The sequence below is a fragment of the Pristiophorus japonicus genome, chromosome 2, assembly GCF_044704955.1.
Source record: "Pristiophorus japonicus isolate sPriJap1 chromosome 2, sPriJap1.hap1, whole genome shotgun sequence".
Lineage (NCBI taxonomy): Eukaryota > Metazoa > Chordata > Chondrichthyes > Pristiophoridae > Pristiophorus > Pristiophorus japonicus.
Window position 1 is genome coordinate 209,619,377 of NC_091978.1, and position 25,400 is coordinate 209,644,776.

Below are 25,400 nucleotides of genomic sequence, written 5' to 3' on the forward strand. Positions count from 1 at the left end.
TTCTCCTGAATGCAATTTTAGGTATTCTGCACCCTCCATACCCTTCACACTAATTCAATCCCTGTTAATAATAGGATAGTTGGTATCCCCTACTTTTGGTGCCCTAAAGTTTTTGCACTTCTGACAAATTTGACGACATATATGTTCCTCTATCTCCCTCTGACTGTTTGGGAGTGCATAGCACACTTCCAGCAGTGTGATCACCACATTTTTGTTTTTCAGTTCAATCCATATGACCTTATTTGATGATCTTTCTAACATATCATCCATCCTTACAGCTGTAATTGTTTCTTTAATCAATACTGCGAGCCCCTCTCTATCTCGTCTGAAAACCCTTGTAACCAGGAATGTTGAGCTGCCATTCCTGCCCTTCTTTCAGCCATGTCTCAATAATAGCTATATTGTCATACTCCCAAGTATCTATCTGTGCCTGCAGCTCATCTGCTTTATTCCCCAGACTCTTGCATTGCAGTATATATAATTTAGCACTTCCAAACTCCTTTGTTGTATAATTTTTAGCCTTTGATTCCTCTGCCTTCCAAATATGCTTTTCTGCCTTCTATTTCCAGCTTTGCTTCTCTCCCTTCTGAATCTATTCGCAGCTAGTTTAAACCCTCCTCAACAGCACGAGCAAACTCGCACGCGAGGATATTGGTCCTGGCTCTGTTGGGATGCAAACCGTCCGGCTTGTACAGGTCCCATCTCCACCAGAAATGGCGCCAATGCCTCAGGAATATAAAGCGCTCCCTCCTGCACCATCTCTGCAGTCAGTCATTCATCTGCTCCATGCACCTATTCCTGTACTCACTATCACATGGCACTGGGAGTAACCTGGAGATTAGTACCTTAGATGTCCTACATTTTGATCTCTTTCCTAGATCCCTCAATTCTGAGAGCAAATCAATCTGAGCGTGACTCAATCTGAGCGTGACTCAATAGGAGAGCGAATCAATGGGAGAGCGAATCAATGGGAGAGCGAATCAATGGGAGAGCGAATCAATCCGAGAGCGAATCAATCCGAGAGCGAATCAATGCGAGAGCGAATCAATGCGAGAGCGAATCAATGGGAGAGCGAATCAATCCGAGAGCGAAGCAATCCCAGAGTGAAGCAATCCCAGAGTGAAGCAATCCGAGTGATTCAATTTGAGTGTAAATGAATGCGAGAGTGAATCAATCCGAGAGTGAATCAATGCGAGAGTGACTCAATCCGAGAGTGAATCAAACCGAGAGGGAATCAATCCGAGAGGGAATCAATCCGAGAGGGAATCCATCCGAGAGGGAATCCATCCGAGAGCGAATCAATGCGAGAGCGAATCAATGCGAGAGCGAATCCATCCGAGAGCGAATCAATGCGAGAGCGAATCAATGCGAGAGCGAATGAAACCGAGAGTGACTCAATGCGAGAGTGACTCAATGCGAGAGTGACTCAATGCGAGAGTGACTCAATGCGAGAGGGAATCCATCCGAGAGCGAATCAATGCGAGAGCGAATCAATGCGAGAGCGAATCCATCCGAGAGCGAATCAATGCGAGAGCGAATCAATGCGAGAGCGAATGAAACCGAGAGTGACTCAATGCGAGAGTGACTCAATGCGAGAGTGACTCAATGCGAGAGTGACTCAATGCGAGAGCGAATCAATCCGAGAGCGAATCAATCCGAGAGCGAGTCAATGCGAGAGCGAATCAATGCGAGAGCGAATCAATGCGAGAGCGAATCAATGCTAGAGCGAATCAATACGAGAGCGAATCAATGCGAGAGCGAATCAATGCTAGAGCGATTCAATGCGAGAGCGAGTCAATCCGAGAGCGAGTCAATCCGAGAGCGAGTCAATCCGAGAGCGAGTCAATCCGAGAGCGAGTCAATCCGAGAGCGAGTCAATCCGAGAGCGAGTCAATGTTGGAGTGAATTAATGTGAGACTGAATCAATCCGAAAGTGAGTCAATCCGAGAGTGAATGAATGAGAGAGTGAATCAATCCGTGAGTGAATCAACGCGAGAGTGAATTCTTCTCGTTAGATCCTCGGTCCCCTAGTATTTCCAGAAGGTTATTTGTTTCTTCCTTGGTGAAGACAGTACCAATATTAGTTCAATTGGTCTGCCACTTCTTTGTTCCCCATTATAAATTCGACTGATTCTGACTGCAAGGGACCCACATTTGTCTTCACTAATCTTTTTCTTTTCACGTATCTGTAAAAGCTTTTGCAGTCAGTTTTTATGTTCCCTGCAAGCTTACTCTCATATTCTAATATCCCCCTCCTAATTAAACCATTTGTCCTGCTCTGCTGAATTCTAAATTTCTCTCAGTTCTCAGGTTTGCTGTTTTTTTGGGCCAATTTATATGCCTCTTCCTTGGATTTAACACTATCCCTAATTTCCTATGTTAGCCACAGTTGAGCCACCTTCCCCTTTTTATTTTTACGCCAGACAGGGATGTACAATTGTTAAAGTTCATCCAAGTGATCTTTAAATGTCTGCCATTGCTTATCAACTACCGTCAACCCTTTAAGTATCATTCACCAGTCTATTCTAGCCAATTCACGCCCCATACCGTCGAAGTTACCTATATTTAAGTTCAGGACTCGAGACTCTGAATTAACTGTATCACTCGCCATCTTAATGAAGAATTCTACCATATTATGGTCACTCTTCCCCAATGGGTCTCGCACAACAAGATTGCTAATTAATCCTCTCTCATTACACAACACCCAGTCTAGAATGGCCAGCTCTCGAGTTGGTTCCTCGACATATTGGTCTAGAAAACTATGCCGTATACACTGCAGGAAATCCTCCTCCACCGTATTGCTACCAGTTTGTTTAGCCCAATCTGTATGTAGATTAAAGTCACCCATGATAACTGCTGTACCTTTATTGCATGCATTCCTAATTTCTTGTTTGATGCTGTCCCCAACCTCCCTACTATTGTTTGGTGGTCTGTACACAACTCCCATGAGCATTTTCTGCCTTTTGGTGCTCCGCAGCTCTACCCATACAGATTCCACCTCAGCCACGCTAATGTCCTTCCTTACTATTGCGTTAATCTCCTCTTTAACCAGCAACGCTACACCACCTTTTTTTCCTTTCAGTCTATCTTTCCTGAATATTGAATACCCTTGGATGTTGAGTTCCCAGCCTTGGTCACTCTGGAGCCATGTCTCCGAAATCCTAATGACATCATATCCGTTAACAGCTATCTGCGCAGTTAATTCATCCAACTTATTACGAATGCTCCTCACATTGAGACACAGAGCCTTCAGGCTTGTTTTTTTAACACTCTTTGTCCTTTTAGAATTATGTTGTAATGTGGCCCTTTTTGATTTTTGCCTTTGATTTTTCTGCCTTCCACTTCTATTTTTCTCCTTTATACCTTTTGCTTCTGACCCCATTTTACTTCCCCCTGTCTCCCTGTGTAGGTTCCCATCCCCCTGTCCTACTAGTTTAAATCTTCCCCAACTAGAAAATACTCCCCTTATGGGAGTGGTGAGTGTTTCTGCATCCACCACTCTTCCAGGCAGCGAGTTCCAGATCCCCACAACACTCTGTGTAAAAGAGCCCCCCCCTCAAATCCCCTGTAAACCTTCCACCAACCACCTTAAAACTATGCCCCCTCATAATAGACCCCTCCACCAATGGAAATAGGCCCTTGCTATCCACTATGTCCAGGCCCCTCAATATTTTGTACACCTCAATGAGGTCTCCTCTCAACCTCCTCTGTCCCAATGAGAACAAACCCAGCCTATCCAATCTGTCCTCATAACTAAGATTCTTCATTCCAGGCAGCATCCTAGTAAATCTCCTCTGCACCCTCTCTAGTATAATCACGTCGTTCCTCTAATACGGCAACATGCACGCAGCACTCCAGCTGTGCCCTAACCAAAGTATTATACAATTTAAGCATAACCTTCCTGCTCTTATATTCTATGCCTCGGCCAATAAAGGCAAGCATTCCGTATGTCTTCTTGACCACCTTATCCAACTGGCCTGCTACTTTCAGGGACCTGTGGACAAGCACTCCAAGGTCCCTTTGTTAATCTACACTATTAAATGGCCTGCTGCTTATTGTATATACCGTTTCCTTATTATCCTTCCCAAAGTGGGCTCACACATCACACTTCTCTGAATTAAATGCCATTTGCCACTGCTCTGCCCACCTGACCAGTACATTGATATCCTCCTGCAGCCCATGACTTTATCATTATCAACCACACAGCCAATTTTAGTGTCATCTGCGAACTTCTTAATCATACTCCCTATATTAAATCTAAATTGTTTATATATACCACAAAAAGCAACGGACCCAGTACTGAGCCCTGCGGAACCCCACTGGAAACATCCTTCCAGTCACAAAAGCATCCATCAATCATTGCCCTTTGCTTCCTACCTCCAAGCCAATTTTGGATCCAACATGCCACTTTGCCCTGGATCCCATGGGCTTTAACCTTCATGACCAGTCTACCATGTGGGTCCTTATCAAAAGCCTTGCTAAAGTCCATATACACTACATCGTACGCACTACCCTCATCGACCCTCTTGGTTACCTCCTCAAAAAATTCAATCAGGTTAGTCAAACACGATCTTCCCTGAACAAATCTGTGCTGACTGTCCCCAATTAATCCTTGACTTTCCAAATGTAGATTTATCCTATCTTTCAGGATTTTTTCCAATAATTTTCCCACCACTGAGGCATCCCACCGCTGGGCGGTGCCAAGAGTTGGTTTTTCGGGTGGTGCATAGTTTCTGATGCACGCCGCCAGAGTGCCTTAAAGGTATGTTGCTTTCAGTCGATTTTGTGTCGCCGACTTTTTCGCTTTCTTTCACTAGCAGTGCAAGGATACTGCTTTGCGAGTGCTGGAGGCGCCTTCCACATGCAGAACATGGAGGCTACTTCGAGGAGGCTGGGCTTGTGGAGAGATTTGAAATGGAGGCAGTGCTGACAGGCCAACGCTTCCTGCACATTGTGCATGCTGCAGAGGCACAGAGGAGAAGGCGGCGCTGGGGGCAACGGCTGCAGAGGCAGGCGGGCAAGGTTCACAGGTATCACTGCAGCCCAGCACGGAGAGGGCCAGGGAGATGGCCACAGAGGGGAGGCCAGAGAGCTGCCACAGGAAGGCCCTCAGCAAGGCTGTCCCCTCAGCAGGAGAGCGAGGTACACGGACCCCCCACACCAGATACTGAGCCAGCAGGCCAGGAGGCAGCCTGCAGCGGAGATAGATGCTGGGCAGCAGCAGCCTGCAGAGGTGGAGGAGCCAGCAGAGCAGCAGGGAGAAGCCAATGAGTCACCTCACAGAGCAAGATGGCCACACAGGTGTGGGGGCGACAGGCCATATCGAGAAAGGGTCTTCAGCCAGAAATTCTCATACACTGATATGAATGATGATCAGTGCCTACACAAACTGAGTTTCCAGAAGGACGTCGTGACTGAGCTCTGTAATCTCCTGCAGGCAGAATTGGAGACCCAAACATGGGTGAGGACAGCCCTGAGTGTGGCATCCAAGGCGACTATCGCCCTCAACTTTTATGCGACTGCATCCTTCCAAGCTGACACAGCGGACATGTGCAACATCTCGCAGTTTGAAGCCTTCACAGTGATACGGGAAGTCACAGATGCTCTGTATAGGAGGGGGGCTGACTACATCTCCTTCCCTATGACCAGGGACAAGCAATTGGCACAGCAGACTGCATTTCTGCACATTGTGGGCTTCCCCAGGGTCCAGGGGATCATTGATTGCAACAATGTCGCTCTCAGGGCACCCCAACAAACTCTCACACAATTCAGAAACCGCAAGGGCTTCCTCTCCCTCAATGTTCAACTCGTGTGCGACCACAACCGCAAGATTCTGCAAGTGGATGGCCCGTTTCCTGGCAGCAGCCGTGACTCTTTCATACTGCACCAGAGCAGTGTGCCACGCCTCTTCACTGGTCCCAATGAAGATTGCGGCTGGCTCCTCGGTGACAAGGGCTACGTACTGAGCACTTGGCTCATGACTCCTCTGCACAACCCGAGAACTGATGGGCAGCTCATGTACACTGAGAGTCTGACAATCATCGAACACTCTATTGGCATTCTCAAGCAGAGGTTCCATTGCCTGGACTGCTCGGGGGGGGGGGGGGGTGCTGCAGTACTCGCCTGAGCATGTCTCCATATTCGTGGTGATCTGCTGCATGCTCCACAACCTGGCCATTATGAGGGCGCAGCCATCGGAAGACGAGGAAGCAGTTGCACCTGTGGAGGAGGAGGACCAGGATGCAGGTGAGCAGCCAGGCAGTAGGTGGCGTCGCCATCGTGAGCCTGCAAGCGAAGCACAATGCCACCTCATCTGGCCATGTCCATGGGCCAACCTGTGAGCCTTCTCACATATCATTCCCGCACAGTAAAATGAGAGACCACAAATTCCAAAAACTAAATAAAGATTTATTAGAACTCAAAAAATGGGTTTCCATAATTAATTACTACCCTTATGCAACTCCCTATAACTGCTCTTAAGCAGACCTATCCTTACACTACACTGCAGAGTCTCCACTGTGGCTGCCTCATGGCTTTGGGAAGGCTGCTATGTGTCTGTAGAGGAAGCTACACATGTCCTTCTCGGATGCCCTCGACCAGCTCTGGCCTTGGAAGGGCGGCTGAAGACTGTGTCTTCAGTCGGAAGTGACTGAGCGATTCCATGGATGGCAGCAATTGCGGAGTGGCAGGTCACGGCTCAGTACTGCTATGAACCAGAAAGCCCGAAAGTCCGAGGAGCCAGCGCCTCCCCCAGGGCAGCAGCCCCCACCTACCCCATCAAGCTGCTGGAGCTCAGGTCGGCGGGGTGTGGTGGCACCATTAGGTCCCCTATCAAACCGTGGTGGACCCAGCCACAATGGCAGCAGTGAGACTGCATGAGAGCAGCCACACTCTGGAAGCCATCAGAGACGACAGCACTAAGATGCTCCGTGCCCTGTTGCCCAGAGTGCATGAGAGCATTCTGAGCTTCCAGAGCAGCAGCCATCCTGTCCAAAGAAGCACAGCCATGCTCATTCCCTCGCACCTGTGCTGCAATGGCAGCTGTCACCTCGGTCAAGAGATGCATCATCACAGCTGGATCCGCACGGTCACTCTGGGATTCCGCCATCATCTACACACTGGCAATGATGGTCCCAATGGTGTGCGCAGAGCTGTCCACAATGCAGGAGGCGCACTCCTCCATGCTCCTCACCATTTGCAACAGCCTCTCGGGCACCCCTTGCATTGCTGCCAAGAGCTTGGAATGCATGGCCCCCACCCTTTGTTCATAAGCCCCAACATCGATCGGCTCGTCTGAGCCCTCGTCATCAGGACTCAGCAGCGCACTCGCCTCCCCGGAGAGATGGCACCCGAGGCTGTCATAGGCCGGTCAGTCTGACATCGGTGGTGGGGAAAATGTTGGAATGAATTATTAAAGATGAAATAGCAGTGCATTTGGAAAGCAGTGACAGGATTGGTCCAAGTCAGCATGGATTTATGAAAGGGAAATCATGCTTGACAAATCTTCTAGAATTTTTTGAGGAAGTAACTAGTAGAGTGGACAAGGGAGAACCAGTGGATGACGTATATTTAGACTTTCAAAAGGCTTTTGACAAGGTCCCACACAAGAGATTAGTGTGCAAAATTAAAGCACATGGTATTAGGGGTAATGTACTGACGTGGATAAAGAACTGGTTGGCAGACAGGAAGCAAACAGTCGGAATAAACGAGTCCTTTTCAGAATGGCAGGCAGTGACTAGTGGGGTACCGCAAGATTCAGTGCTGGGACCCCAGCTATTTATAATATACATTAATGATTTAGATGAAGGAATTGAATGTAATATCTCCAAGTTTGCAGATGACACTAAGCTGGGTGGCAGTGTGAGCTGTGAGGAGGATGCTAAGAGGCTGCAGGTTGACTTGGACAGGTTAGGTGAGTGGGCAAATACATGGCAGGTGCGGTATAATATAGATAAATGTGAGGTTATCTACTTTGGTGGTAAAAACAGGAAGGCAGGTTATTATCTGAATGGTAGCAGATTAGTAAAAGGGGAGGTGCAACGAGACCTGGGTGTCATGGTGCATCAGTCATTGAAAGTTGGCATACAGGTACAGCAGGCAGTGAAGAAGGCAAATGGCATGTTGGCCTTCATAGCGAGAGGATTTGAGTATAGCAGCAGGGAGGTCTTACTACAGTTTTTACAGGGCCTTGGTGAGGCCATACCTTGAATTTTGTGTACAGTTTTGGTCTCCTAATCTGAGGAAGGACATTCTTGCTATTGAGGGAGTGCAGCAAAGGTTCACCAGACTGATTCCCGGAATGACAGGACTGACATATGAAGAATGACTGGATCGACTAGGCTTATATTCAAAGGAATTTAGAATAATGAGAGGGGATCTCATAGAAACATATAAAATTCTAGATGCAGGAAGAATGTTCACCATGTTGGGGAAGTCCAGAACCAGAGGTCACAGTCTAAGGATAAGGGATAAGCCATTTAGGACCGAGATGAGGAGTAACTTCTTCACTCAGAGAATTGTTAACCTGTGGAATTCTCTACCACAGAAAGTTGTTGATGCCAGTTCATTGGATATATTCAAAAGGGAGTTAGATGTGGCTCTTACTACTAAAGGGATCAAGGGATATGGAAAGCAGGAATGGGGTACTGAAGTACATGATCAGCAATGATCATATTGAATTGTGGTGCAGGCTCGAAAGGCCAAATGGCCTACTCCTGCACCTATTTTCTATGTTTCTATGTTTCTTGGCCCTTCAAGATGTTGTAGCCCACAAGGTCCCGGTGCTTCATCCAGTGCAGACCCCTCTGCTAAATCTATGTTACCCGATCGCGGACTCCCAGTATCTGAGCTGGTGCGTGGGACTGTAGGAAGCAGAGATGCACTGTTGCTGGCAGAGCTCTCCCCCTCTCCATCTCCCTCATCCGACACGCTGCCAAGATCATCGAGGGTGTCAAGTGTCTCCTCCTCACTGTGGCTGCCAGTTGAGTCAAGGGTGTCTGTATCGCTCATGATGACACTGGGGTTATCATCTGCAAGCATAAAAGGGAGAAGGGGCGCCATGAGGGTGAGGAGCTGCATTGCATCATGCAGCAAGCAGCTTTCACAGAAGTATAAGCAACAGTCAAGTAGGCCATTGCACTGTGAGGGAGAGATGGCATTACAGTCACTAACCCACGCAGCCCCGAGCGCCATCGGAGCAACCAGCAGCCACAGGGAGACCAATGTGTGCGCCCACTAGCCGCTGCACCCTCTGCTCAAAATCTGTGAGCAGCACATTTTGGGATTCGCCCCCCAGTGTCTTATTGGTCGCGTGGTTTTGTGCCACCTTGGCCTTGAAAGCAATGAAGGATTGGTAAGTCTCAGTTTCCCGAGGCCTTGGCAATGAGTGCAAGTGTGGGTCCATTAAATGCAGCTGTGAATCTCAGATGTATGGCATCCTCCATTGTGAGTGTGTACACATACAGGCCTAGCAATCAACAGGCACTTCAGCTACTAAGTAGTGTTGGTGAGAAACAAGTTAAGGTGAAGGAGAGTGCGGCAGATGTAATGTGAGGAGTTAGGGGAACATGTACTCACTTTCATCAACTGAATAAGGTCGGTTAGCCTTTTCCTGCATTGGCTGGGGGTCTGCTGGTAATGAACGTCCCCGAAACCTCCTCCGTTATCTCCCTCCAGGCTTCAGTGAAGACACCTCGAGTTGGTCTCCCACCACTTTCAGGGAAGAATAGCCACCTCCTTCCCTCCACAGCTTCGATTAGAGTCTCGAGTTCTGCGTCACTGAAGCGCCTCCCCCTGCTCAAATCTCCCCTTGCAGCCATCTCCTCGGATGCGGGTCAAAATGAACTCAAGACACAGCTGCAAAGCCTGTCCTTTAAGGCCAGGGAGCAGCTGCATCGTTAGCATGATCATTAGCATTAAATGGATAGGAGGGGAATTTTGCGGTACAAACGCCACTCCGCAGCCACACCGCTAAAAGCAGCCCTTACCACCAGGCATTACCATTCCACTCCATTTCTGGCCCAAATAAGCCGAATCTCTATCTTAATGCCACCCCATCCATATCAGCAGTACCAGACACTCAAATGCGGTGCATGCGCCCGGTTTTGGGCGAGGGGAAATTTCGGCCCCACAGTATCTGAGCTGGTGACTAGAAGTGTGAAATTGAGTAACAATGTTTCTTCTTCATTTTCCTCTCCTTCTTCATGTTGACCCACTGGCTGGGCAGGCTGGATTCATAGAATCATAGGGCCCAAGTTTGGTCCACCCATGTACCGTCGAAAGGATCACCATGATCCTGATGGAACTTTGGGCAGAAGTTTGATAGAAAAAAAAACGCCAAGCCGTAAAAACGGGCATTATACACCGAATCTGGGTGGCAAATGCGATCCTCGGCAAAGCAACGCCGAGGATAGAGTCGGGCCCAGGGAGGGGGGGCGGGGGGGGGGGGGGGGGGGGGGAGCTGAAAAAAAAATGTTCAACAAATTAAAAAGGAACTATTACAAATCCTTCAGAGGACCCCATTCAACAAAATCGTTGCAAAAGAAATGAAGAAAACCATTTCACTAACCTTTTCTTGCAGGTCTTCATACTTACCATTCAGGTAAGACCTGCCTCCACGTGGCGGTCTCTGCTGCTGGAGTGGAAGACCGCCCAGACCAATCTCGGGAGGGAGTGGGCAAGAGGACTTTTGGCGGCGCCGCACGCCAACGGATGCTCCCCAGCGGACTTCTCTCCCTGCTGGCATGAGGACCTGACCAACTCGGTCAGAGGGGAGAGTGTTGAAAAAACAGGAAGACCGCCAAGAAAACTCGGTGGCAGCCAGTGGTACATTCACCAAACTCGGGCCCACAGAAACATAGAAATTTACAGCACGGAAGGAGGCCATTTCGGCCCATCGCATCCGCGCCGGCCGACCAAGTGCTATCCAGCCTAATCCCGCTTTCCAGCCTTGTAGGTTACGGCACTTTGAGTGCATATCCAGGTATTTTTTAAATGTGGTGAAGCTTTCTGCCTCTACCACCCTTTCAGGCAGTGAGTTCCAGATCCGCACCACTCTCTGGGTGAAGAAATTTCCTCTCCTATCTCTTCTAAACCTCCCCCCAATGACTTTAAATCTATGCCCCCTGGTTGTTGACCCCTCTGCCAAGGGACACAGGTCCTTCCTATCCACTCTATCCAGACCCCTCATAATTTTATACACCTCCATCAGGTCTCCCATCAGCCTCCTCTGTTCCAAAGAAAACAGGCCCAACATCTCAAATCTTTCCTCATATCTAAAATTCACTAGTCCAGTCAACACTCTGGTAAATCTCCTCTGCACCCTTTCCAGTGCAATCACATCTTTCCTGTAATGTGATGACCAGAACTGCACACAGTGACTATTAGTGTACAAATATTTAATGTATTCATACTCTAGTATTCACACTACTTAATTTTACGGCTTTATGTATAAATTATAGCCAGCCAGAATGCTTTATTTTGCTATTGCAAATGATTTGCAATTTAGTCGATATTATGAATACAGAAAATGGGCAGTCATGAAGCACTTACCTTCAAATCAGATGATGATGATGTCCGCTTGCAATTTGCAATCATTTTCTGAAAGACTTCTTCTTTTTCATTTTCTTTTAGTTTCTCAAGATCTTCTCTCAGCTTTGAAAACATAGGAGGAGAACATATTATGGCTGATTCATCAACTGGGTGCTCCCTTCGAGTTGCAATGTTTGTAGGGAGCGTTGGTTGGGAAATCATGAGCCTGCAGCCTGAGTGTCCATTCATTTAAATTAATGGGTGGAAATCAGGAGTTGAGCTCCGAAAATTTCCTGACCAGGATTCCTTGTGACCACCGGTCCTCACATAGAATATCTGATTATGGAGAGAGCCCTATTATACATTCAAACATCAGTTTAACATGTACTAGAGCAGTAACACAGAATATGTTACAGTATTATATGATCCCTATTTCTTCATCTTTCCATCTATCATTAATACTTGGATCAAGTCCTTTTTTAAAATAGTAATGTTGGAAGTTGGGAACGATGAATAGACCTTCGCCCCATTGAATATTTATTAGTCATGGCAGCTTTTCATCTTTTTAACCCCAATTCCTTGTCCTTTCTCCATATCCCTTAGTACCCCTAGGTGTCAAGCATTTATTTGTATATTAAATAGCTCAATTAATTCTGCATTAAATCATAGAATGATACAACACAGAAGGAGGACATTTGGTCCATCGTGCCTGTACCGGCTCTATGAGGAGCTATACAATTAGGCCCACTCCCCTGCTCTTCCCTCATAGCCCTCAAATTTTCCCCTTTAATTATTTTTCCAATTCATCTCAATTGTCAACCCGAAGAACCATCACCAGATCCCAAGGTCAATATCCTTTCCAAGGTGAAGCGTCCAAAACTGAATGCAACACTGCAAACTATATCTGCAAGCATACTTCCCTTCCTTTAGCACTCTTAACTCATACGATGAAGCCCAGTGTCCCAATTGCAACTACAATCTAGTTTTTAATGAATGTACCTGGAACCCTAAATCCCTTTGACCATTTTTCTTGACTTAGGCTGTATTCTCATCTCTCTTTCTTGCACTTTATATTGAATGGTATGAGAACCGTGCCCATGGTATATCTTAAAACATTTCTCACACAAAGGGGATTAATTTTCAAACTTTGCATTATTAACGGGAAGCCTTGTCTGCCAGGTATGCATATCAGAAAATCAGGCTTGTACCTCATTTTCTGACCAAATTGTTCAGCTGGGTGAGATTTCCCACTAGTAGTATGAAGTCAGGAAATTTCCTGCAAGCTCCGATCAATCCATAAGTCCCATTGCTTAAGTTTCTTGACCAGGAAATTAAGTTTTTGCAATGAACTGGAACTTTGTTGAATTTTAAAAGTACCTGATAGCTGCAAAATGAACTTCTACAAATGTATACAAGTGCTCAGAGCTGCGTCATTGAGCATGGTATAGGCTGTCTACAGTAATCGTTACAAGTAAGTGAAGGTCTACATCCTAGAAATCTCCACCCCTCAAAATTCTAACTTTTGAAAGACCATCAACAGACACTCAACGACTTGGCTTGGGTCTAAGGAACCTAGATACTCATGCTGGGCTACAGATATTGAACCTGTGGTGACTGGCCAAAGGGGGCTCAGGGATAGCAAGGAAATAATTCTTCTCCTCCCCAGAGCTCGAGTCTGAAAGACTAATTTCCAATTTCTAATTATCAACGTAATGGTCTTCAATACATCAGTCACCATAGATAGTACTGATTATATGGTAACAGAGGAGACAGAATAATGGCCCCAAGTTTCCACATGATTTGCTCCTGATCTTTAGGAGCAACTGGTGTAGAACGGAGTATCTTAGAAATCGCAATTCTCCACATTTAAGTTTTCTGCAGTTCTAGTCATGTAGAACAGTTTCACTTTGGAACAGAATTTTTTTTCAAAAGGGGGCGTGTCCAGCCACTGACGCCTGATTTGAAAGTTTCCACAGTGAAAACGTACTCCAAACTAACTTAGAATGGAGCAAGTGAGGATTTTTGTAGGCCTGAAAAAACCTTGTCTACAGATTAAAAAATCAGGCGCAGGTTACAAATTAGACATTTGGAACGAGGTGGGGTGGGGGGGTGGGGGAAGAGAAGTCATTACATTCTACAATAAATCCTTCGTTATACTTATACAAATATTATACAAATAATTCCAACCTGAATAAAAATTTATAAGCAAAGAAAAGATTAAATAAACCATGTTCCTACCTGTGTGAAAGTGCTTAAGGCAGGGAGAAGGCTGCAGGAAGCCTCACAAGTTGAGGCAGCCGTTCCCGACGGCAGGGGGGGGAGGCAGGGAGGAGGCAGCTGTTCCCGACGGCAGGGGGTGGGGAGGAGGCAGTGAGGAGGCAGCTGTTCCCGACGGCAGGGGGTGGGGAGGAGGCAGTGAGGAGGCAGCCGTTCCCGACGGCAGCAGGCGGGGGGGGGGGGGGGGGGAGGCCCCCCTGCCGTCAGTCGGGCCTGTCGGGAAACGGCTGCCTCAACTTCTGAGGCTTCCTGCAGCCTTCTCACTGCTGCAAGAAGCCTCAGTGCTGATCATGGAAGGGCAATGTGGTTTTATTAAAAAATGTTAAAAATTGAACAGCTACAAAGAACTACAAAAATGGCCAAGTGTCAATGTTTCCTTCACACTGCGCGTGCGCGAACGCTCCAATGCGCACGCGCAGGGTTGCCGGCATGAAAAAAACTCATTTAAATGGTACCCGCCCCCTCCTACTTACAAAATCGGCGCGAGTGGTAGGCTCCGCCCCCTGGGCACCGCGCCAAGCTGACATCGAGCTGCAAAGCGCTCGAGAATAGCGCGTTTTTTTTCAGGCGGCGTTTTCGACGCGAAAAATGGGCGCCCAGCTCGGAGGGGCGCCTGTTTTGCCGCGTGTGGAAACTTGGGGCCTTAGTTTGCTCCAGTTCTAGTCAGTTAGAACAGTTTCACTTTGGAACAAAAAATTTTTTTCAAAAGGGGGCGTGTCCGGCCACTTACGCCTGATTTCAAAGTTTCGTGAGTGAAAACTTACTCCAAACTAACTTAGAATGGAGTAAGTGAAGATTTTTGTACGCTCGAAAAAACCTTGTCCACACTTTAGAAAATCAGGCGTTGGTTACAAATCAGGCGTAGGGAATAGTGGGGGGAGGTGTTTAAAGGGAAGTTTACAAACATTAAACACTTCAGTTTTACAAATAAAGAGCCATCATCAATAATAAATGATAAATACATCAATAAATCAACCAATAAATCAATCAAAAAAAATTAATAAGAAATCATTTTTTTTTTAAATCAATAAATAAAACATTTTCTACTTACCGACTGCAGCACCGGGAGCCCTCCAACAGCGTGCTGGGATGCCCCCATCAGTGTGTCTCTGTCAGTGTCTCTATCTCTCTGTCTAACTGTCTCTCATTCTCTGTCTGTCAGTGTCTGTGTTTCTGACAGCGAGGGGAGGGGGAGGAGGGGGGTAGAGGGAGAGAGGGGGGGAGCAGAGGGAGGGAAGGGGGCGGAGGGGGAGGGAAGGGGAGAAGGGGGGGGAGAAGGGGATAAAGGGGAGAAAGGAGATGGGGGAGTAAGGAGATTGGGGTGGTGGGGGGGGGAAGGAGATTGGGGTGGTGGGGGGGAAGGAGATTGGGGTGGTGCGGGGGAAGGAGATTGGGGTGGTGCGGGGGAAGGAGATTGGGGAGGTGGGGGGAAAAGAGATTGGGGGGGTGGGGGGGGAAGGAGATTGGGGTGGTGGGGGGGAAGGAGATTGGGGTGGTGCGGGGGAAGGAGATTGGGGTGGTGGGGGGGAAGGAGATTGGGGTGGTGCGGGGGAAGGAGATTGGGGTGGTGGGAGGGGAAGGAGATTGGGGTGGTGGGAGGGGAAGGAGATTGGGATGGTGGGAGGGGAAGGAGATTGGGATGGTGGGGGGGAAGAGGATTGGGGTGGTGGGGGGGAAGAGGATTGGGGTGGTGGGGGGGAAGGAGATTGGGGTGGTGGGGGGGAAGGAGATTGGGGTGGTGGGGGGGAAGGAGATTGGGGTGGTGGGGGGGAAGGAGATTGGGGTGGTGGGGGGGGGAAGGAGATTGGGGGGGGAGAAGGAGATTGGGGGGGTGGGGGGGAAGGAGATTGGGGGGGGTGGGGGGGAAGGAGATTGGGGGGGGTGGGGGGGAAGGAGATTGGGGGGGGTGGGGGGGAAGGAGATTGGGGGGGGTGGGGGGGAAGGGGATTGGGGGGGGGATGGGGGGGGAAGGGGATTGGGGGGGGATGGGGGGGGGAAGGGGATTGGGGGGGGGGTGGGGGGGAAGGAGATTGGGGGGGGGGGGGAGGCTGAACGGGCCGGGCCCGAGACTTCGGGCAGGGCCCGTCCCCAGCACCAGATTTGCAGGTAGGTGGCATTTGGTCGGGTCGGGGGGGTGGTGGGAGGGATGGAGGTTCGGGTCGGGGGGGAGGGAGGGAGGGAGAGGGAGGTCAGGTCGGGAGGAGGGAGGTCAGGTCGGATCCAGTCCAGGGGCGGGGAGGAGAGCGGGTGTCAGGTCCAGTCCGGAGGCGGGGGGGGGAGGGGGAGAGCGGGTGTTGGGTCCGGTCCGGAGGGGGGCGGGGGGGGTGGGGGGGGGAGGGGGAGAGCGGGTGTCGGGTCCGGTCCGGAGGCGGGCGGGGGCGGCGGAGAGCAGCGGGTGTCGGGTCCGGTCCGGGGAGGGGGGGGAAGAGCGCGGGTGTCGGGTCCGGTCTGGAGGCGGGAAGCGGGAGTCGAGTCGGGTCAGGAGGAAGCAGGAGCTGGCCGTGGGAGGAGCCTTATTCACGCAGCCCCAGTGAGGCCATTCGGCCAGGGCTAGGGGTTGCGTGCTTCGGGCCGCTCCCACACAGTTTCCGGCGCCTGGAGCTACTGCACTTGCGCATATGTGCAGAGGTCCCGGCACTGTTTTCGGCGCAGGGACCTGGCTCCGTCCTCCACAGCTCCTGCTGCGCTGCGCAGAGGGCCAGAGAACCTGCAGGGAGGTGGAGAATCTGGAGGGTTTTTTTTAGGCGCACTTTGTGGCGCGAAAAACGGGTGTCCAGGTCGGGACTGCGCCGTTCTAGGCGCGGCTCGAAACTTGGGCCCAATGTTTCTACAAATTCACAGGTTAATTCATTAACTGTTTGAACAAATGTTTGAACATGGCCATGAAAGTCAGGAACATGTACTCACACCCGTTTCGTTTAACTCAATTTGGCCACATTGGCGGTAGCTAGAAGAGAGTATAGGAATGTGAAGAAGGCTCATTTGAAGCATCTGTAGAAGTGATCAGCAATATATAATGGGCAATGATTCTGGGTTTCTGAGTACTTCCAAAATTATGGTCAGTGCTGAACAATTACAACTTTACTCATAATTCCCTACTTTGCGACAAACCAACTTTTGATCAGAAATCAAATTCAAACGTGAAATATTTGAAGTGCCAAACTTACATTCTGTTGCGATAAACGAACAATATTCAGCAACCATTCAGTTACTTACACCACAGTTCATTATAACTATAGATTATAATTCAGGTCATTTAGAAAATAATGGATACAACCTTGCAGATACAATATCTTTTAATTTCCAGTATAATTTTCTTCTAAATCAATCCCTGCTGTTTATGACAATTTACCTCCAACAAATGAGCAAAATACAGTTGTAGCATATTAAAATTTAATTTAATGAGTACTTACAACTTGAGGAATCTTTGCCATTTCTTGTCTGCAGTTTGCTTTAGTCAGGTCCTGAGTGAAGCAAAATAGTTTTACTCGCTCAAAAAAATAGTAAATCATTTGTGCCCACTGGATGAAGCTTTGTAACAATCAGTAAAACATAAAACTTCTACTCAAAATAAATAAATACATATTCTAAAATTTAAGAGATCACCTTTAGATTAATTCCCTAATTGAGCATTCGTGGCAAGGAGGGGTACTCATCGGGAGTGTTGATCGGAAAATCCTAAGGCCGTGATTGTCCATCCTATTAAATCCCTAGAAGTGCCTCTCCTCACTACAAATCCAGAAATTAGCTCTAATCTTTAGAGGAGATTCAATTGCCAGCCTTTCAGTGAGACACAAGCTGTGGTCTTATTTTGGGTGCATGCTGAATCTTTCTAGCACTATAGCGAAAAATTTCTGAAAAAAATATGGAAACTATGAAAAAGCTCACTAATGCATTTGCAATACAGACCATATTTAGACATTTACACACAATTTTTGCTTTTACATTAAGATTTTAATTAAAACTTTCACAGTAAATACACCATGGCCTGGAAACGCATCCACGTATAAAGAGCTGGGAGGATATCAGAGCAGATTCCAGCTGAATAGTCCTCATATTTTGGCACAGTCAGATCATGGAAGTATCGCAGAGCAGGAGCGGTACATAATTCCATTGTTATCATTCTTTGGGAGGTGGGTATAACGCTCAGTAAAAACATTTGGTATGACTTGCATCTATCTACCTGATCTCCCCCATGGTTATGCTTTTGTTACACCCAATACCAACAATGTCTTCACAGCCAATATAGAGTAAATTGTGAGCAGACCCTCCCCTCCATTAAATTATCACACTACCACAACTCTCTCCCCATTTAACTATATTTTTCCAAATTGCACAGTGTCTAAGACATTTCATTATGCATTTCTAACTATTTCTTGACCTGCCTCAGTAGTCAATTCTCGAACCAGCTGGGCTGACTTTCTCAAAAGTCTATGGGGGTTAAATTGGATGGGCCTGAAAACAGGCGTGGGGATCGCGATGTGCAATTAACCTATGTCCGTTGATTGCAATGCAGGCAGCACGCCAACTTCGATATAAGAAATAGGAGCAAGAGTAGGCCATACGACACCTCGAGCTTGCTCCACCATTCAATAAGATCTTGACTGCTCCTCGACCTCAACTGTACTTTCCTGCCTGATCCCCATATCGCTTGAAAAAGACAAAAAATGCTGGAAATCACAGCGGGTCAGGCAGCATCTGTGAAGAGAAAAACAGAGTTAACGTTTCAAGTCGATGACCCTTCGTCAGAACTGGCAATAGTTTAACATGTAACAGATTCTTAAGGAAGTGCTGGGGCCTGAAAGGGGGATGGGGGGGTGGGGGGGGCAGGGGGAGGGGGGGGGCAAGGGTGGTGTAAAGAACAAACGGGAAGGTCTGTGATAGGGTGAAATTCAGAAGAGATTTGAGAGACAAAAGGGATGATGAGCCGAATTGAGATGGTAATAGCACAAGTTAGGAAACAAAAGATAGGGTCTGAATGGCAGAATAATTACCAGCTGCCATGGGAAAGAACAAAAGGGAAGGTCTGTAAAGTGCCTAAACAAAAGATGAGGTGTTCCCGAGGACGGAGCGTTCCACTCCCACTCTGACCTCTCCGTCGGCCTCCTACACTGTTCCAATGAAGCTCAACACAAGTTCAAGGAGCAACATCTCATGTTTTGTTTAGGTACTTTACAGCCTTCTGAGGTCAACGTTTTCAACAATTTCAGACCATAATCTCTGCCCGCATTTTGTTCCCTTTCCTCCCATTTTTTTTTACAAAAACTCCCTCCACTTTTTTATTTTTATTTTATTTCTCTCTACTTCCCATGGCAGCTGGTAATTATTCCGCCATTCACACCCTATCTTCTGTTTCGTAACGTGCTATTACCATCTCAATTCGGCCCATCATCCCTTAAATCTCTTCTGCCTTCCACCCTATCACAAGCCTTCCTTTTTGTTCTTTCCACGCCCCTCCCCTTTCATTGAATATATTTAAGGTGGAGATGGACAGATTTTTGAGCGATAATGGTGTGAAGGATTATGGGGAGTGGGCAGGGAATTGGATCTGAGCCCAATATCATATCAGCCATGATCTTATTAAATGGCGGAGCAGGCTCAAGGACCAAATGGCCTACTCCTATTTCTTATGTTCTTATGTTCAAGGTCCCAGCACTTCCTTAAGAATCTGTTACATTTTGAACTACTGCCAGTTCTGATGAAGGATCTTCGACCTGAAACATTAACTGTTTCTCTCTCCACAGGTGCTGCCTGACCCGCTGAGATTTGCATCAGTTTCAGGTTTTTTTCAGATTCCAGCATTCGCAGCATTTTGCATTTGTCCCCATATCTCTTGATTCCCTTAGAGTCTAAAAATGTATCAACCTCCACAATGAATATACTCAACAACTGAGCATCCGCAGCCGTCTGTGGTAGAGAATTCCAAAGATTCACAAAGCCTCTGAGTGAAGAAATTTCTCCTCATCTCAAACCTAAATGGTCAACCATTATCCTGAGACAATGTTCCCTAGTCCTAGACTCTCCAGCCAGGGGAAACAGCCTCGCAGCATGCACCCTATCAAGCCCTCTCAGAATCATATGGCCTAGAAATTGGATAGGGCCCAAAACCGGGCGCAGGGAGCATGAAGTGCAATGTGTCCACATCCGTTCAAAGTGGTGCAGGTGTCACACAAAACCCCTGCCGCCTGCTCATTATAATGTTTGCAGCACTGATCTCAGCACTAAACATGCTGCTGACTGACTCAGCACTGAAAAAGGGGGGTCAATATCAGGTGCAGTCTACTGGCCAATAATGTTTGGCCGAAGCTCTCTGCACTACATAAAGGGAAGGTGTTTTGCTGCAGAAGCACCTCATTGTCATTGTGAAGAAAGCCATGGCCCAAGAAAGAGGGCAAAGTGATTTTGCAATGCGGCACTGGAGGCCTTGGTCCTGGGAGTTCAAAGATGCCGTCAGTTCCTCTGTCTGCAGGGGGGCAGGAGGCTTTCCAGGCAGAACAGCAGAACGCTGCAGGAGGAGATAATTGAAGCCTTCAGTGAGATGAGTGTTATCCCCAGGACCAGGATCAGGTGCCGCAAGAAGTTTAATTACCTCACATGAGTGGTCAAGGTGAGTGACCATGGTTTCATGGACCATAATGGAGGTTGATGGCATAGCAAGAGATCCAGCAGTTTTAAGAATTTATCTGCAGACATCGGGAAACATCAAACGTAACAGCACGGTGACGATTTTTAAAATTTTGCCCTTCAAAGGCTCGGAATTAACATTGACAAGATCTCTCAGTCCAACAATATTGCTCTTTGAAATTAAAAATAAATGGACTCAGGCACAATATATTGGGTTCTTTTAGAACAATAAGAGGCCCAAGTTCAGTTAAATAAAATTGAACAAACAAAATATGTTTAAACTTGGACCAAGTGGGAAGAATTGAACTATGTTTTGAAGATATTATGGGGGAAAATTGAGTACCAGCATTTGGGGGTGGTAAGTCACGAAGCTCGAGACTTTGCGCCAGGCGCAGAAATCTCACCTCTTGCAAGAAATTGGGGTTAAATAACGCGCTCCACTTCGTTTCTGCAAACTCTGCAGGAACAGAAGTAGGCCATACGGCCCTCGAGACTGCTCCGCCATTCAATAAGATCATGGCCGATCTGATCATGGACTCAGCTCCACTTCCCCGCCCACTCCCCATAATCCCTTATCCCTTTATTGTTTGAGAAACTATCTATTTCTGTCTTAAATTTATTCAATGTTTCAGCTTCCACAGCTCTCTGAGGCAGCGAATTCCACAGATTTATAACCCTCTGAGAGAAGAAATTTCTCCTCATCTCTGTTTTTATTGGGCGGCACCTTATTCTAAGATCATGCCCTCTAGTTCTAGTCTCCCCCATCAGTGGAAACATCCTCTCTGCATCCACCTTGTCAAGCCTCCTCATAATCTTACACGTTTGAATAAGATCACCTCTCATTCTTCTGAATTCCAATGAGTAAAGGTCCAACCTACTCAACCTTTCCTCATAAGTCAACCCCCTCATTCCCGGAATCAACCGAGTGAACTTTCTCTGAACTGCCTCCAGCAAGTATATCCTTTCATAAATATGGAAACCAAAACTGCACGCAGTATTCCAGGTGTGGCCTCACCAATACCTTATATAGCTGGAGCATGACTTCCCTGTTTTTATACTCCATCCCCTTTGTAATAAAGGCCAAGACACCATTGGCCTTCCTGATCACTTGCTGTACCTGCACACCAATCTGTTGCGTTTCATGCACAAGTACCCCCAGGTCCCGCTGTACTGCGGCACTTTGCAATCTTTCTCCATTTAAATAACAACTTGCTCTTTGATTTTTTTTTCTGCCAAAGTGCATGACCTCACACTTTCCAACATTATACTCCATCTGCCAAATTCTTGCCCACTCACTTAGCCTGTCTATGTTCTTTTGCAGATTTTTTGTGTCCCACCTCACACATTTCTTTTCCTCCGATCTTTATATCGTCAGCAAACTTGGCTACATTACACTCAGTCCCTTCTTCCAAGTCGTTAATATAGATTGCAAATAGTTGGGGTCCCAGCACTGATCCCTGCGTGACCCCACTAGTTATTGGTTGCCAACCAGAGAATGAACCATTTATCCTGACTCTCTGTTCTCTGTTAGTTAGCCAATCCTCTATCCATGCTAATATATTACCCCCAACCCAATGAACTTTTATCTTGTGCAGTAACGTTTTATGTGGCGCCTTGTCAAATGCCTTCTGGAAGTCCAAATACACATCCACTGGTTCCCCTTTATCCACCCTGTTCGTTACATTCTCAAAGAATTCCAGCACATTTGTCAAACATGACTTCCCCTTCATAATTCCATGCTGACTCTGCCTGACCGAATTTTGCTTTTCCAAATGTCCTGCTACTGCTTCTTTAATAATGGACTCCAACATTTTCCCAACCACAGCTGTTAGGCTAACTGGTCTATCGTTTCCTGCTTTTTGTCTGCCTCCTTTTTTAAATAGGGGCATTACATTTGCAGTTTTCCAATCTGCTGGGACCTCCCCAGAATCCAGGGAATTTTGGTAAATTACAACCAATGCATCCACAATCCCTGCCGCTACTTTTCTTAAGTCATTAAGTCCAGGGAATTTATCTGCCTGTTGTGTAAGGAAGTCAATAAGGGACATTGAAAATATAAGGAAAGGTAAGGCGAGAGCAAGGGCACTAAGAGGAATCCAGGATTATTAATGACAAAGGAGGATATAAAACATTTTGCTAAGAGTTAAGGTATTCCATGAAAAATAAAGTAGGACATGTTGGCATATGGAACTAGGTTAATTCAGCTTCCGAAATGTGTTCATAGAAACATAGAAACATAGAAAATAGGTGCAGGAGTAGGCCATTTGGCCCTTCGAGCGTGCAACACCATTCAATATGATCATGGCTGATCATGCAACTTCAGTACCCCATTTCTGCTTTCTCTCCATACCCCTTGATCCCTTTAGCCGTAAGGGCCACATCTAACTCCCTTTTCAATATATATAATGAACTGGCCTCAACAACTTTATGTGGCAGAGAATTCCACAGGTTCACAATTCTCTGAGTGAAGAAGTTTTTCCTCATCTCAGTCCTAAATGGCTTTCCCCTTATTCTTACATTGTGACCCCTGGTTCTGGACTTCCTCAACATCGGGAACATTCTTCCTGCATCTAACCTGTCCAGTCCCGTCAGAATGTTATGTGTTTCTGTGGGATCCCCTCTCATTCTTCTAAATTCAAGTGAACATAAGCCTAGTCGATCCAGTCTTTCTTCATATGTCAGTCCTGCCATCCCGGGAATCAGTCTGGTGAACCTTCGCTGCACTCCCTCAATAGCAAGAATATCCTTCCTCAGATTAGGACACCAACACTGTACACAATATTCAAGGTGTGACCTCATCAAGACCCTGTGCAACTGCAGTAGAACCTCCCTGCTCCTATACTCAAAATCCTCTCGCTATGAAAGCCAACATGCCATTGGCCTTCTTCACCACCTGCTGTACCTGCATGCCAACTTTCAATGACTGACATAGCATGACACCCAGGTCTCGTTGCACCTCCCCTTTACCTAATCTGTCACCATTCCGATAATATTCTGCCTTCTTGCTTTTGCCACCAAAGTGGATAACCTCACATTTATCTACATTATACTGCATCTGCCATGCATTTGCCCACTCATCTAACCTGTCCAAGTCACCCTGCAGCCTTTTAGCATCCTCCTCACAGCTCACACTGCCACCCAGCTTAGTGTCATCTGCAAACTTGGAGATATTACATTCAATTCCTTCGTCTAAATCATTAATGTATATTGTAAATAGCCGGGGTCCCAGCACTGAACTTTGCAGTACCCCACTAGTCACTGCCTGCCATTCAGAAAAGGAGCCATTCATTCCGACTCTTTGCCAACCAGTTTTCTATCCACATCAACACATTATCCCCAATACCATGTGCTTTAATTTTGCACATTAATCTCTTGTGTGGGACCATGTCAAAAGCCTTTTGAAAGTCCAAATACACCACATCCACTGGTTCTCCCTTGTCCACTCTATTAGTTACATCCTCAAAAAATTCTAGAAGATTTGTCAAGCATGATTTCCCTTTCATAAATCCATGCTGACTTGGACTGATCCGGTCAATGCTTTCCAAATGCACTGCTATTACATCTTTATTAATTGATTCCAACATTTTCCCCACTACTGATGTCAGGCTAACGGTCTATTATTCCCTGTTTTCTCTCTTCCCTCCTTTTTTAAAAAGTGGGATTACATTAGCTACCCTCCAATCCATAGGAACTGATCTAGAGTCTATAGAATGTTGGAAAATGACCACCAATGCATCCACTATTTCTAGGGCCACTTCCTTAAGTACTCTGGGATGCAGACTATCAGGCCCTGGGGATTTATCGGCCTTCAATCCCATCAATTTCCCTAACACAATTTCCTGACTAATAAGGATTTCCTTCAGTTCCTCCTTCTCGCTAGACCCTCGGTCCCCTAGTATTTCCGGAAGGTTATTTGTGTCTTCCTTAGTGAAGACAGAATCAAAGTATTTGTTCAACTGGTCTGCCATTTCTTTATTCCCCATTATAAATTCACCTGATTCTGACTGCAAGGGATCTAGAAACATAGAAACTAGATGCAGGAGTAGGCCATTCGGCCCTTCGAGCCTGCTCCGCCATTCAATAAGATCATGGCTGATCATTCCTTCAGTACCCCTTTCCTGCTTTCTCTCCATACCCCTTGATTCCCTTAACTGTAAGAGCCATATCTAACTCCCTCTTGAATATATCCAATGAACTGGCATCAACAACTCACTGTGGCAGGGAATTCCAAAGGCTAACAACTCTCTGAGTGAAGAAGTTTCTCCTCATCTCATTCCTAAATGGCCTATCCCTTATCCTAAGACTATGTCCCCTGGTTCTGGACTTCCCCAACATCGGGAACATTCTTCCCGCATTTGGTGGCCATTAAAGAAACGTGGTTGCAGGGTGGCCAAGACTGGGAATTAAACATATAGGGGTATCCGACGATTCGGAAAGATAGACAAGAAGGGAAAGGAGGTGGGGTAGCTCTGTTAATAAAGGGTGATATCAGGGCAGTTGTGAGAGACGATATTGGCTCTAATGAACAAAATGTTGAATCATTGTGGGTGGAGATTAGAGATAGTAAGGGGAAAAAGTCACTGGTGGGCGTAGTTTATAGGCCCCCAAATAATAACTTCACGCTGGGGCGGACAATAATCAAGGGAATAATGGAGGCATGTGAAAAAGGAATGGCAGTAGTCATGGGGGATTTTAATCGAAATATCGATTGGTCAACTCAAATCGCACGGGGTAGCCTGGAGGAGGAATTCATAGAATGCATACGGGATTGTTTCTTAGAATAGTATGCAACAGAACCTACAGGGAGCAAGCTATCTTAGATCTGGTCCTGTGTAATGAGACAGGAATAATAAACGTTCTCCTCGTAAAAGATCCTCTCGGAAGGAGTGATCACAGTATGGTTGAATTTGTAATACAGGTTGAGGGTGAGGAAGTAGTGTCTCAAACGAGCATACTATGCTTAAACAAAG

At 46.9% G+C, this 25,400-nt stretch overlaps 1 protein-coding gene across 5 annotated transcripts in view; it reads right to left on the minus strand.

Moving 5' to 3' along the window:
* LOC139243544 (uncharacterized) overlaps nt 1-25,400 on the minus strand; it is a 333,845-nt gene that overhangs the window by 284,017 nt on the left and 24,428 nt on the right. For all 5 annotated transcript variants that reach the window (XM_070870793.1, XM_070870792.1, XM_070870790.1 and 2 more), the window contains 2 exons: nt 17,220-17,270; nt 11,551-11,652 (listed from right to left, as the gene is read on the minus strand). In XM_070870793.1, coding sequence (XP_070726894.1) covers nt 11,551-11,652; nt 17,220-17,270 — 153 coding nt within the window. The remainder of the gene's footprint in view (nt 1-11,550; nt 11,653-17,219; nt 17,271-25,400) is intronic.